A 15,141-nucleotide genomic window follows, 5' to 3' on the forward strand; every position below is an offset into this window, starting at 1 on the left:
TAGATGTCCCTTTCACTAAAAATTTAAAAAATAAATTCTTTAGAGAAGCAATTACCTAAGTAAATTCTTACATTTAAAAAGTAAAAAAATTAGAAAAACTATCAAATATCCTAACACGTTTGAAAAAAGCTAAATCTGAATGCCTTCCTGACAAATCCTGTGACGGTAACGAGCGAAAGTTTTTCCATTTGACTAATATGTTTAACTTCGTTGCAATGTTAAGAAAAAACCTATAAATTCAATAGAATAATAAACAAAAGCAAACTAATGTATAAGATTAAAGCATATGAAATATACATTTAGATAATAAAATTTATTTTGTAATAAAGTATCATAAAGTAAATACTGCTTATTAACAACAGCAAAAAAGTTTATATGTCTTGATTTTATTTGTTTTCATTCTAGATGTTATTTTGATTTACATTCACATCGCCATAAAATTAAGAATATTTAAACTTTTGATGTGATTTTAAAATTATGATATTGTTACGCTCTTTGATCACAATTAATCTCATCTGAAATGTCCAAAAAAATCGTTTTATATTGTTTATAAATACGTTTAGAGCTGTTTTTAAAATTTCGTCAAAGCCAAATTGATGCGACAACCCATCTCTATATCCTTTATGTTACAAAAGCATAAAAAGTTACTCTCTATAATTATTTATTAGTGATTCATGCTGGCAAATGTGCTGATGGCTGGTTAGAGTATGGAAGTTATTGTTATCTCTTTAACTCTGAACAACAAAATAAAAATTGGAAAGATTCTCTTTTAACCTGCCAAAGTTATGGTGGAAATTTATTAAGTATAAAAGATGAAGGAGAAAATTTATTTATTCTGAACCAACTTAAAACTAATGCCATGAAAAATAATCCTTATTGGATAGGTATGAACAGAATTTTTTTGTTTCTATATTACAGTATGTCTTTAAAATGAGCAAGCTTGTTTATACTTTGACTGTATTTTCAGGTCTCAGTAAGCTTAATGGTGAAAGAAAGTTTATGTGGTCTGATAACACATCTTTACTCTTCGTCTATTGGAAAGCTAACGAGCCTAATAATTATAATAATAGTAATGAAGATTGCGTGGAAGTAAATGTGTATGGTTGGAATGACAGTCCATGCAATTATATTCGTGGATTTATTTGTAAAGCAAAACTAGGTTGAATTGAGTTTTTTTTATTAATGTTATTAGTTTTTATTATAGCTGACTAAAAACCAAAGATTATTTTAAAAGCCTTATTATTTTAATAATATAATTTTGATTATCATTGTAAAAACATAATTTCTTACAAAATTATTTAGTTTATTTATGATTTCTGTTATTGCTACAGTATATTCATATTTAGGTGTTAGATTATTTCAATCAAATGTTGCTCTATTTAAAACAGACTCATTTTAGGATTTCTGTTTACAAACTTCTTTTAAATATTTTAAAACAGTCTAGTAAATAAAACTATAAACTGACTATGAAATTTGACGCAGACAATATATTTCTTTATTTTTATTAAATTTTATTACTATCGTAGTTGTTTTTCTTTTGTAATTTTAATCAACTATTTTCAGCCTTTATTAAAGTAGGGATCATGCTCTGTGAAATATTTATATTTTTATGTTTTCTATGTTATATATGTAAATGTTATGCTCTTGTTAGACTTTTGACATCAATATCAAAATGTAACTTTTAAATTAATATAAAAGTTAAATTGTTTTAAAAGATACAGTTGTTTACAAAGTCAACTTAAAAGATGCAGTTGTTTACAAAGTCAAATTAAAAGTGATGGTAGACTATAATTACATAAATCTGTTTTAAATATGATTTTAATATTATCTGCATATAATTAGTAGTTGGTAATTACTTAAATAAATGTGTGGGCATTCTACACAATAAACAATAAAACACCATCAAATATATCCCGTTTAGAACAGAGTTTAACAATCTATACTAAACCATTATTTGTCTAAATTTAGATAGTTATGAAAAAAGTATTAGGCAAAATAAATTTCATTAATCAACTGATGTATTTGAATAAAAAATAACTTTTATAAGTTATACAAGTATACTTTTGTATATCTAGCTTTTCTTGATGCAAACACAACGTTGATCCACTGTGTATTTTCAAACGTTATTTCAATGTATATGATTCAACGTTGATCCAATGTATATAATCCTACGTTAAACTATACATATTGAATTAAGGTTGGGTTATAAACATTGGGTCAACTTTAATCCATTTACATTGAATTAATGTGAGATTATACAAATTTGGTCAACATTGATCAATATAGATTGATAAAAGTTGGTTATTTTTCTAATCTAAAACCAACGTTGATCAATAGGATCAACGTTGGTTTTAGATTAGAAAAATAACCAACTTTTGCGATATTTTTCATTACGATAGAACAATGTAATTTTGCTAACTAAATTTAATCACGTCGTTATTAATTTTTTTAATAAAATAAATACGATAAAATTAAGATTGGATCAGCGTTGTATTTGCATCGAAGAAAACAGACGATGTTCGCAAAGTAATTACATACGTTAGACAATGTAAGTGTGCTAGCTTGGCCAATGTAAGTGTGCTAGCTTGGATAAATTATCTACAATTCACTTCAATAGTTTAATATTTAATTCTTCAGTAAGGTCAATTTGGGAGACGTTTTTAATTTTTTAGTAATTTAAATCTTATAAAAAAAAATTAACCACTTATAAACCTAAATAAAAATATATGCAAATGAATAATGGGTAAGAGTTTAAAATAAAAATGCGTAGTAATTAAATTAGTTATAGAAATAGAAAGTTTAAAAAAAAAAAAGTTCTGTAAATTTACCTTGTTTATTTTAGACCTGCCAAAACAATGCTATATACCTGTTTTAATAAGAAAATCAATCTGGCATCAAAACATTTTGAGTAAAAATAATATAGTGATTTATTTTTTGTAAAATATTTTTTTTCACAAATTATAATAACATTACAAAACACTAAAAAATTATACACATACATTGATTGAAAGTTTGCAGCGCTTCATAGACTAATTTCTTCATTTTGATTGTAGTTTTCTTCCTTTTAAAAGCTTCGATTACATAAGTAAAATTAATTTACTGAGTATTTTCCAAGGTAGATGATAGAATCAAAGACCTATTCCGACGTTTGAAATTTCGTGTAAATTGATGACCGGAGTATATCAAAATAAGTGTTTGCCTTGATTTATAAAAACTTTTTAACACAAACTATTGTTTAACTTATTGCCTGCCCAAACCGAAACTCAATATCGGTTGTATGTACTAGAGTGTGTACATACAGCCGAAAGTCGATGTATGTACTCACCCTGCATGTTCTACCAAATTTAGTCAGTCGATGTATGAACACTCCTTGAATGTTTTACCTTTTTAGTCGGTCGCTGTATGTACATTTCCTGCATGTTCTATCTATTTAGTTAGTTGATGTATGTACACTGCCTGCGTGTTCTACATGTTTAAGTCAGTCTATGTGTGCACACTTCCTAATTTTTATAATAAATAAAATTTTAGAAACAATGTAAGTTTTTATTAACAACAATCACAGACATTATGCATAAAGATGGGACTAAATACTTTAAAATATAACATAGAGGTACACACAAAAACATATTGCTCACGAGGAATCGATCCCGCGTCAAGGTAAAATTGTTAACTACAAGACTACACAACACATATCTTTAACGTAGTAAATTATAAATATATACTTTGTTTTTACGCTACGCAATTATTTAAAACAATGATTTATTACCGGGTCATCAATTTGTACAAAACTTCAAACGTCGAAATGGGTTTTTGATTCTATTATCTACCATTTTCCAATGAAGATTCTTCCTTTTACTGCTGTACGGTATAAATCATTTTCATTGAAATTAAATTTGTTTCCTCGTAATTTTCTAGAATAAAGGTATAGCTATACCTATGAGAATACTTATAACTTTAGTAAATCGTGGGTTCTAACTTAGTTTCCGGGATCTCCCTTTATTAGGTCCCAGTTTAATGCTGCACTTAGCAAAAGTTATGATTAAAAGAAGGAAAATAGTAAAAATATCAGGAAACAAATGTGATAATACAACTATATATAGTTAAATTATCTCATTTGTTTGCTAATGTTTTTATGATTTTACTTCTTTTAATAAAAACTTTCGCTTGATGTAGCATTGTATCTCTGACTTTTTTCTATCGATCATTTTTACGTTGTTATTTGGTAGAGTTTCCAACAAACACTCCATCCTTGGTCTATCCGTGGCCCATCAACGGTATGATAACACATCACCATTGGCAAACAAACATGGGCTATGCCAAGTGTTGCTCACCGTTTAATGCATAGTCCAATTATGACAGCCGTGTTTTAGCCGGTGTTTAACTGTTGTTTTGCCATTGCTAAAGATATTGTTACTTTTAGTTCATTTTGTTTATATTTTACAATGCCGTTTTTAATAATGACAAATATATAAATAAATCAGTGAATTTATTAGGAATTTCAAAATTTATCAAATCAGTGAATTTATAAGGAGAGACTTAATATAGCCGGAAAGTTTTGTTAAAATAAAAGTTGACGTTTACTACCTAAGAAGGAAATACAAGTAATAAAAATAGAATGTAGACTATTTTAGACAAAAAAATCTCCGTCAGTTTAGCAATAAAAGATAAATTTAAAAAGAATTTGTATTTCATAAATATATTGTTAGAGTACATATATAACAAACAAAACATATAATACATATTGTTTATATACAACGCAAAAAGCTTAAGTTTGACCATAATTTTTATTCAATGATGCTAACGTTTGATATTTCTTGATCTCCAAATCTATTGCCTTGTCAAAATGTATTTGATAAATTTAAATTAAGACATTTGTTTGCTTGATCAATTATTATTTAATAATAAAAGCATATTAAACTATTAACACTTACGTTTAAAAATCTAGCTCCACCCAAAATAATACACAATCAAATTTGGTGACACTAGTTAACATAAGCATGAAGCTTTCTATGTCATTAAAAATGAATCAATAAACTATTAAACTATGATGATGAAAATTAAAATAGTGATAACAATTATGCGATGTATACAGAGCCGATCCGTTGCATTTCGGGGGCCCCGGTTATACATAATAAACAAAGTTTGAGGCCCATATGTAACCTAAACGGAGAAATTTTTTATTGGTACTCTTTAATTCCTAGTCAACTGTGTAATTTTAATGAAGAGTATTCATACAAATGTAGAAATTACCGATTAATAAAAAAATACAAAGTTCTGAAACTTTATGCCGTCGCTAATTGACTAGCACTTGTAGCGCATTTACAAATATATATATATATATATATATATATATATATATATATATATATATATATATATATATATATATATATATATATATATATATATATATATATATATATATATATATACAAGAGTTTAGCTGTGTGTTATTTTGTGGATCGTTGAACGACATTGAAGAAACTACTTCAATTTTTTGTGATGAAATATTTGCAAGTGACTTGCAAATAGAATTGTGTAACTTTAAAGTCAAATTTAGAAGTTTCAATCTTTAATGGAGTTGGTTTACTACTATAGATATATCAAGTTCTTTTAAAAGCAATCATAAGCGATGCGTCTTCTATTTATTCCATGTAGGATTCAAATGCTTCCAAATTACAAAAGCATTAGCAGCATATATATCTAGGATGTTGTAAAAGATTACTATTGACCACCTGAATTATAAGTAATAGACAAGTATATAATAGATTTCATAAACTTATATAAAGTTTTGCTATATTTATAATTAACTTCGGGTCATTCACTTTATAGAAAAAGTAGAGACCATTTTGTCTAGAGTATCTATGAATTATAGTCCAGAATTGTATGTGGCTTTTTGTCAAGATGGTTTGATAACTTTGCATGACAACGATTACTACCCAGCAGAATGAATAACTTTTCTTTCTTTGGGACATATGAGACTAAACTTAATTGTTCTTGGTGACCAAACACTGAAGAGTAGACTTTTTGTGTTCGAGCAGGTAAAAACTCTGTAGAAATTTCCTTTTTATTTTTGCGGCTCGTTCCAACTAGACTTAATTTTTTCTCCATGTGAAAAAGTTGTCTATTGTAACATTTCTTCCAGATCTTTTTATGAATTCAACTAAAGCGTGTACTACTCGTTGCCCTTGAATTCTTTCTGGGCCCTCTCCAGAAACATAACCAGTACAAATTTGTGCATTCAAGACATAGTTGCTACTAGAATCACACAATAACCATAGCTTAAACCCATATTTAGCTGGTTTGAATTCATATATTTTCTAGAGGAACAACGTCCACGAAATGGAACCAGCTGTTTATCAACAGCAACATTTTCATATGGTCTAAAACTATTTGAAAGTGTTTGTACGCAAACGTCAAAAACCTCAGGAATAGGTGCAAATTTGTCATTGCTGCGTCTTAATTTTCGAGTTGCTTTGTCATCAAATTTCAAAACTCTTGAAATGATATGAAAACGCTCACGACTCATTACGGAACAAAAAATCTGCAGACCATCACTAAGGTCCCATTGCTCCTTTGTTGCTTCACCTGCTGATCGGTAAACACCTGCTAAAAGTAAATGTCCAAGATACCCATTTAGTTCATGCTTAGACATTAGTACCAACTTTTTTTTAAAAATTACTTCACCTTCTTTGTTTGATTTAGTTAGAATTATATTGATAGTCTTTGGGGTAAAAAAAAGTTGAAAAGCAGCATTTATGAAATCTGTCATATTTAATGCATATGGTGTTAATCCTGGTTTTAATTTCATGACATTTTGTGCTTCAAATTTTTGAGAATTATTTCGTTTTTGTTTTTGCCATATTCCATAACTTTTTGGGCACTTTTAAACATTTGCTGTCTTGCTAACTACCACTTTAGTTTCAACTATTTCGTTAGTTTTACCTGGACTTATTTCCTCAGCTCAATCATTAGACGTATTTCCTCTTCCTAATACCTGATTTGTATAACATATTCTCCATTGACTATTTGTGCCATAAATACTGCTGGTGCCTCTACCACGAGTTCTACATCTTCTAGCTCCTAATACTAGAGTTGATTTATTCTCTACTTTTAAAATTTAGGATATCTGATGACTCAGTATATTCTGAACTGTCTGTTGTTACTTCAACACGCCTTTTTTCTCTTCATCATCATCAGATGTTAATTTTTCTTCACTTAATGGATCTTTATCAAGCGATGCAAACAATAGTTCCTGACCTTGTTCTGCAGTGAATCTAATACAAAGTCTTTTTTTATTTTCAGCCATATGTTCTAATATTTGTTATGAAATCTAAATTTATTTAATTTATCAAAAAATATCAAAGAAAAAGATTGAGTAAGTTACAAATAAAAAAATAAAAACAGTTTTTAAAAACAAGTTGTGGAAAACTATTAAGTTTGTAGGAAAAACTATGTTGGGGTTCGTATGGGCCCCAACATCATTGATGTATATTTTGAAAATAACTAAAAAAGGAAGCAACGTTCAAAAAATATTTTTTTGGTCTTTGTACATCTTGTAATACTTCATAGATACATAAAATTTTGAAAATACTAACTACATAAATATATAATGCAAAAACAAACTACTTGTGGAGTCCGTTTCGACCCCAACATAACAGCAGTGTTAAGAGAAAATGAAAAGTATCAAAAATAATACTCTTTATCTTTGTTTACAAAAGCAACTTTCTGTGAAAAATAGGAACTCTCTGTGCTTTGGCTTCTGCAAACTTTTTTATCACCTCCGTTAAGTTAATGTTACCGGCAATCTCATTTTTATGGAAATTATAGACAGTGCGCGCAGTCAATCTTGATTCATTGTGGTTTTTAAATAAGTTTTAATCAGCTTAAGTTTAGAAAAGGTTTTCTCCCTGTGGCTATAGTACTTAGAATAGTTTCTATAATTCCCAGAGTCACACAGATTTGGAATTACATCCATCAGCTTGTTAATTAACATATTTAACTTTTTAAATATGTTAATGGTGTCACATTTGATAGAAGTACAGTTGAAATCATGTCTAGCTTAGAAAATAGATTTTTTTCAAAAATTTCAGAATATCTCTCAAAATTATTTTGTTAACTAAGGCAGTTTTTTTTAAGTTTTTAAGAACTTACCTTTTGTAAAGAATGTACAATAAAATACCAAACACTGATATATAATCATTTATTTAATTGAACCTTTAATGAAGCAAATACATTATCTATGAGAACATTGTAGAACTCTATTGGAAAAGGCATTCTTTAGGATCTTGGATTGGGTTATTATTACTTTCGTAAAAAAATTAATTTTTCTTTTTTACGCACTCTTAAGAAATGGGTGTTTATAAACTTTGGTCCCATGTCTAGTTCACTTGCAGGCTCTTTAGCGTCTGTAATGCAACTGCAGAAGCCATTATCAAAAAAAAATGGCAAGAAATATTAGTGCCTTCCTTGTTAATTTACTCGTCATTTTTAGATCTGAATCTTTGCAGGCATCATTTTGATAAGTACGTAAATACGAAAAGGAATTATTTCATATAATGCATCGCATATTTCTCCTAACGGGTGATGCGGAATTTATCGGACAAAATAAAAACGTCAATAACTTATTTATAAACAAAAAAACAAACTACTATTGTATTTTTTTAAATAAAGTTTTTATCTTTTAATAAAAATATATTATTTTTTATATGAAAAAACACCACCATCTGCAATTGATCTCAATTTTGGTCTGACGCCTTTCATATGCGACTGTAAAAATTCTAAATCAATTTTTTGTAGTTTTAGTTTAATGCGATCAATCAAAACTTGCTCTGTTGAAGCTTGCCAATCTTCCTCGTAAACCTTCTGTGCCAAATGTCCCCAAAAATTTTCAATTGGTCGTGCTTAATGCACATTTGGGGGATTGGGTTCTTTATCAACGTAATAGACATATTGGTCCATCCAATTTAGAGAAACTTTAGAATAATGAGAACTTGCTAAATCTAGCCAAGATAAATAGTTAAAGTCTCCATGATAGTTGTGAATAAATGGAAGAAGTTGTTTTTCTAAACATTTATTAATATAGATTGATGAATTAATCGCTACAGCCTTGGAAGTGCGAAACAATGGCTCGAACAAACAACGGTCAGATATGGCTATCCACGTTAACAATATTTTTGGAAATTTCTCTTTTCCTATAAAACGAACGCTTTCTGGGCATGTCTTTTTGTTGTTTGTGTAGTATCCAGAATTTCCAGGCATGTTGTCCCCTGCAAAACAAAAGTATTTTTCGTCATCGATGACTAGAAGCGATTTTGTGCTATAGAGTTGGTTAACTAGTTTCCTGCTTCTTTTCTTTGCCTTTGTTGTTCAATAGTGTATTTTGGAGTCTTTTCACGTTTTCTATATTTAATATTCATTTGTTTTAACTGACGACCAATTGTCAATTGATTTAACCGAATGTATTGCCTATTTTTCTCTGACTGACCCCTTTTCGATTGTTGACAAGTCTCGTTAATTTGGCTTTCTTTTCTCTATTCCAGGATGTCGGATGACCAGGGTGCTTTCTATCAGAAAACGATTGAACAGTTTCAAGTCATTTTAGGTTATCATATATTTTATTTCGAGTAAATCTTTCCTTTTCAAAATGATTTACGATTTTTTTTTTTTTATATTAGGTTTATTTACAAAAAATATTTTAAGTCGTTTTCGAAAAGATTCTCGTTCAGCTGCATTTAACCTCATTTTAAATAATTGTGTTTCAAATAATAAAGTTTATATTTTATAGAACGTTTATGCCTAGGCATAAAACCACAAAAACTAATTATTATGCTCAAATAATGAAATTAGGATTTGTCCAATAACTTCCGCATCACCCGTTACCTGGTAACGTAATACCTTAACACTGTTTATGCGTGCTTCCCCCAAGTGTCTGAAAGGGAATTTAGAGTTAAACTTTCTTTTTGAAGGTGATTTTGAAAACATTCCATCGCTTTGTAGACGCAGAAAAAAAGGTGTACAAGTTCCGAATAAAACCAAAAAAAGATACCAAAATAACTGAAGATTTTCAGCATCAGATAAAATTAAATTCAAATTATGATATGGACATGGAGCAAAAAAAGCCAAGGTTTTAAAACTAAAAGTTCCTGCTTGAACTACAGATGTTTCAATAACGGAGCAAACATTTCATGTTTGCTCCGTTATTGAATCCTTGATCACGACAGTTCTGCATGTCTAGTCCTAGTTTTTTTAACTCATTTGAAAAAACATCTTTTAAGTGAGCTCCTGTTTGACAATCAACAGGTAAAAACGAAATGAAATATTCTTTTATGACAATTTCTGTTTCTATATGAACAAAAAGAATATTCAACGACATTTTCTCGGTGTGAGAAAGGTCCGGTGTGCAGTCTAGAATAAACGAAAAGAATTTTGCTTTCTTGCCCTGCATAATAACTTTATCTATAGTTGAATCTGCCAGAAGATTAATCATTTCATTTTGAATGTTTTTAACAAAAATTTTATCTGATTTGATTCGTCTAATGTACTCCTGCAAAATCGTATCATATTTAGCCAGAAGTTCAGCTAGTCCAAAAAATTGCCATCATTTGTATGCTCTATCTTTGCGATTGACCCACAAAGCTATGTTACTTTCAACTAAGAAATCTGTAGGTATTCAGTTCGCGGTCCTGGGTTATTGCCTAATGGTTGTTGAACAATTTGTTCTTGATTATTGCGAGCAATAATATCAAAAGTTATATTATTATGATTGTTATTGCTTTATCCAACAACGTCACGTAAATTTAATTCATCAGTTGTTAGAGTATCATTTTCAGACAATTTTTTTTTATCTGCATCTTTATATTCAACATCAGTAATAGTAATTCCAGTGGAGACACTTCCTTTATTAGCAACAACATCAGTGAATATTATGTTATGCTCACTTTCCAGAGATTTAGTGACAAGTTTGCTGTCTACTGGATATAAATATCCACTTGGAATTTCTCTATCAGTAAAATTATTGGCATCATAGGAAATTTTAAAATACTTGTTTAGAGCACCTAACTTTTTATTAAGGAATACTGTTTATTTAAATATTTTTTTCTTTCCAGAGCTCTAAATTCAAACTTTCTAATCCCGTGACTGCCCATTTCACCCACTATTTGAACTTTCTCTCACGAGTTTATTTACAAGTTAACTTTAATTATTCCCGTAATTTGCAAAACTCAAATAAAACATCAACCAACCGCCATTATTGGAAATTCTGCATTGGTTTAAAACTTTGAAATAAGTATGGCCACACCTTGTGGCCTCACAGCTTGCACTAAACTTTGGTTTATTTTCGAAAACGTTGTTTACGCTCGTAAACCATAAAATTAGCTTATGATTGTGACTAAAAAAAAGTTAATATTGCAATATAATATTTAATATCACAAATAAAAAGTTTGACTTTCAAGTTAATAAATAAAGAATAGTTTTATAATTTATTCTCCTGCAAAAATGATGGGGTCCCGAAAAATTGAAAAAATGTGGGGCCCCGGTGCGTGGCAACCTTTGCATCCCCTACGGACCGGCTATATATATATATATATATATATATATATATATATATATATATATATATATATATATATATATATATATATATATATATATATATATATATATATATATATATATATATATATATGTATAATATATATGTGTATGTATATATATATATATATATATATACAGGGTGTCGGGATAAATTTGACATATTTATAATTTATTATATTTTTATGTAGATTAGAGCTATTAATACACACTACAGGTCATTTAAAAGTTTGAATCCTCTTCATTCATATACAAGATGTCAGAAAGGATGGATGACTGGAACCCACCTGAATCATGGAAGAGAATAACTTGCATCATGAGGATTCGTGTAGGCCATCAAAATAAGGATATTATGACTGCTGCCCAATGCTCCCTGAACACAGTAAAAACAATCAGGTATGAACTAGAGACTTGAAATGGTGACTACGAGGATGTAGTAAGAAGAAAGATCCCTAGCAGACGATCTGATTGCGTTCGTACAGCAGAATTCCTCGCAAGTCTGCAGGAACAGGTGTTAAAGAACCCTGGCATTGGAATTCGGGTTTTGTCACGTGAAATAAATGTTGCATCCTCTACTATGAAGCTTGCACTCAATGAAGACCTTCGCTACTACTCATACAAGCATCCATATTCGCTACTACTCATACAAGCATATATATATATATGTATATATATATATAAATATATATATAATATATATGTGTATGTATATATATATATAAATATACATATAAATATATATATATATATATATATATATATATATATATCTATATATATATATATATATATATATATATATGTATAATATATATGTGTATGTATATATATATATATTTATATCTACATAAATATATATATATATATATATATATATATATATTATATATGTGTGTATATATATATATATATGTGTGTGTGTATATATAAATATATATATATATATATATATTTATATATATGTATATATATATATATATTTATGTATATATACCTATAAATATATATGTACATATATATATATATATATATATATATTTATATACATATATATATATATATATATATATATATATATATATATATATATATATATATATATATATATATATATACATATATATATATATATATATATATATATATATATATATATATATATATATATATATATATATATATATATATATATATATATATATATGTATATATATATATATAAATATATATACATGCCAATTCTTATATCGAACAAAGTTATTTTTCCAAATAATAATATTTATTAAAGTGCCTGTTAGGTCCTTGTTTTAATTTCATATCAAAAAATTTGCCTTTTTTGAGTGTGAAAAATAGGTCTGTTGGGTGTTTTATGGTTGAAATCTAGTTATTAAATCACGAGCTCTTTAGTAAGCCTAATACTGTGTTATTCAGTTGTAAAACATGTTAAATTAGTAGTTAAGTACAAATAAGTTTTTACTTGAGTACTTATTTAACAATTGTTAAATAAATTTAGGTTATGTAAGTATAAAAAACATTACATTAATAATATCAAACATAGGTATTGGCATCTTCATGAGTGTATTGGCTTACGTTGATGAAACGATTCTAATTGCACCTTCTTGGTTTTCTTTTTAAAAACTAATTAGCTTTACAAATAAGGAATCTACTTTTATTAACATGTCCTTTATTACCAATAAAACTGTATGTATAGTGTTTAATTCAACTCAAAAAGCAAAAATTATATCTACTCCTTGCCAGAATTTTGAGTAATAGGCTGTAAAATTGCTTTGGTTGAATCTTTTAAATACCTTGGTCATATAACTAAAAACGGCCTAACCAATAATCTTGATATAACCAAGGAGGTGAAGTGTCTTTAAACACATACAAATATTCTAAAAGACGCTTTCATTTATGCTCTTCCAAAGTAAAGGTTAAACTGTTAAAATTATATTGCAGTTGTTTATTTTATACAATTATCTTAAACTACAGACATGCTTTTGTAACCAAATGTTGATTGTATCATAGTGAATAGTTCCATGCATTCACCTTATTATATTTTAAAATAATATTTTTCTTTTAAAAACTATGGACCTGGCAATTAAATTGTATTGCCTGTTGACTGAAGTATAATTATAAATATATATATATATATATATATATATATATATATATATATATATATATATATATATATATATATATATATATATATATATATATATATATATATATATATATATTTGTATATATATGTATATATGTATATAAATATATAAATATAATAATAATGAAAATAATAACAATAACAATAATGACAACAATAATAATAACAATATTAGATAACTTCCTCTTTTCAGACAAAACTTCTAATTTATAGTGTAAGCATCATAAATATGAATTTTCAATTTATTGAAAAACTTCACAATACTTCCTTAATGCGACTAAGGCAAATTTTTTGGTGTCAAATTTAAACAAGGAACAAATCGATACTTAAATTTACTCGCAATAAAATAAAATTGAATTCATAATTATATTTACCAATATTTATATAAAACAAGTTTTTATTTCAGATAATAAATTCATTATAGTGCCGTTAAGTTCCTTTTTAAACTTCAAACTTAAAAATTTGCTTTAGTTTAGAGTAAAAAATAGTCCAACTGCATGCCTTATAGTAGAAATGTAATGATCAAATCATGGGCTCTCAAACAAGACTAATATTGTAATCTGCTCAACCAATTGCGGGACTTTGAGATGTAATAATTAAATCATCGGCTCTCAAATAAGACTAATATTTTGTTATTCAGTTGTAAAGTATGATAAATTAGTAACAATAATTAACAATTGTTAAATAAATATAGGTTTTGTAAGTTTAAAAAACCATTACACAAAAACTAGCAAATGAAGATTTAATCAGAAAGTCCATCTAAATTTATGTATTTATACGTTTAAAAATTAAAAAAAAAGAAAAACGTTGGGTAAACTTTCGTGATTGTTATTGCGTTTTTGAGGTAATCGTTCAAGAGCTATCAAAATAACGTTTGCAGTGAACGTTTAGTAAGCGTTTCCTGATTTATATTTGAATGCTCGAATTGAACGTTCAAGATCTTTAAATTGGAGTTCACAAAAGTTGTTTTATATAACGTTTGCAGCGAACGTTACGCGACCCAAAACAAATGTTGTGGCAACGTTTTTTGAACGATTTGGTTTAACTGTGTATACTCATTTTTTTAGAACATTTATAGTACGTTCATAGAGCGTGCTCAAAGGTTCACATTATTTGTTGAACGTGCTCGAATATTTTGTGTTAGCTGGGTAGGTCATAATTACCTAGGTGATAAAAATATAAAAGAGGTTTATTCACATTAAAAAAAACGGAAATTAAAATAACAAAGCAAAAATGGCAAACGTACCCTTACAAAAAAATTTCTAAAGGGAAAGATAAACAATTTTGTGTAAGAAATAAAAAACTTATTTTTATCGAGATAGGATAAAAGTATTGATATATTCTTTTATTGAAAGCACATATTACATATTGCTGCCCGGAACCGT

General features: G+C 27.7%; 1 protein-coding gene across 2 annotated transcripts in view; it reads left to right on the top strand.

Moving 5' to 3' along the window:
• The window catches only part of LOC136087256 (uncharacterized), an 89,888-nt gene that overhangs the window by 32,445 nt on the left and 42,302 nt on the right, over positions 1 to 15,141 (top strand). For both annotated transcript variants that reach the window (XM_065809718.1, XM_065809719.1), the window contains exons 3-4: positions 669 to 884; positions 968 to 1,159. In XM_065809718.1, coding sequence (XP_065665790.1) covers positions 669 to 884; positions 968 to 1,159 — 408 coding nt within the window. The remainder of the gene's footprint in view (positions 1 to 668; positions 885 to 967; positions 1,160 to 15,141) is intronic.

The sequence above is a fragment of the Hydra vulgaris genome, chromosome 11, assembly GCF_038396675.1.
Source record: "Hydra vulgaris chromosome 11, alternate assembly HydraT2T_AEP".
Lineage (NCBI taxonomy): Eukaryota > Metazoa > Cnidaria > Hydrozoa > Anthoathecata > Hydridae > Hydra > Hydra vulgaris.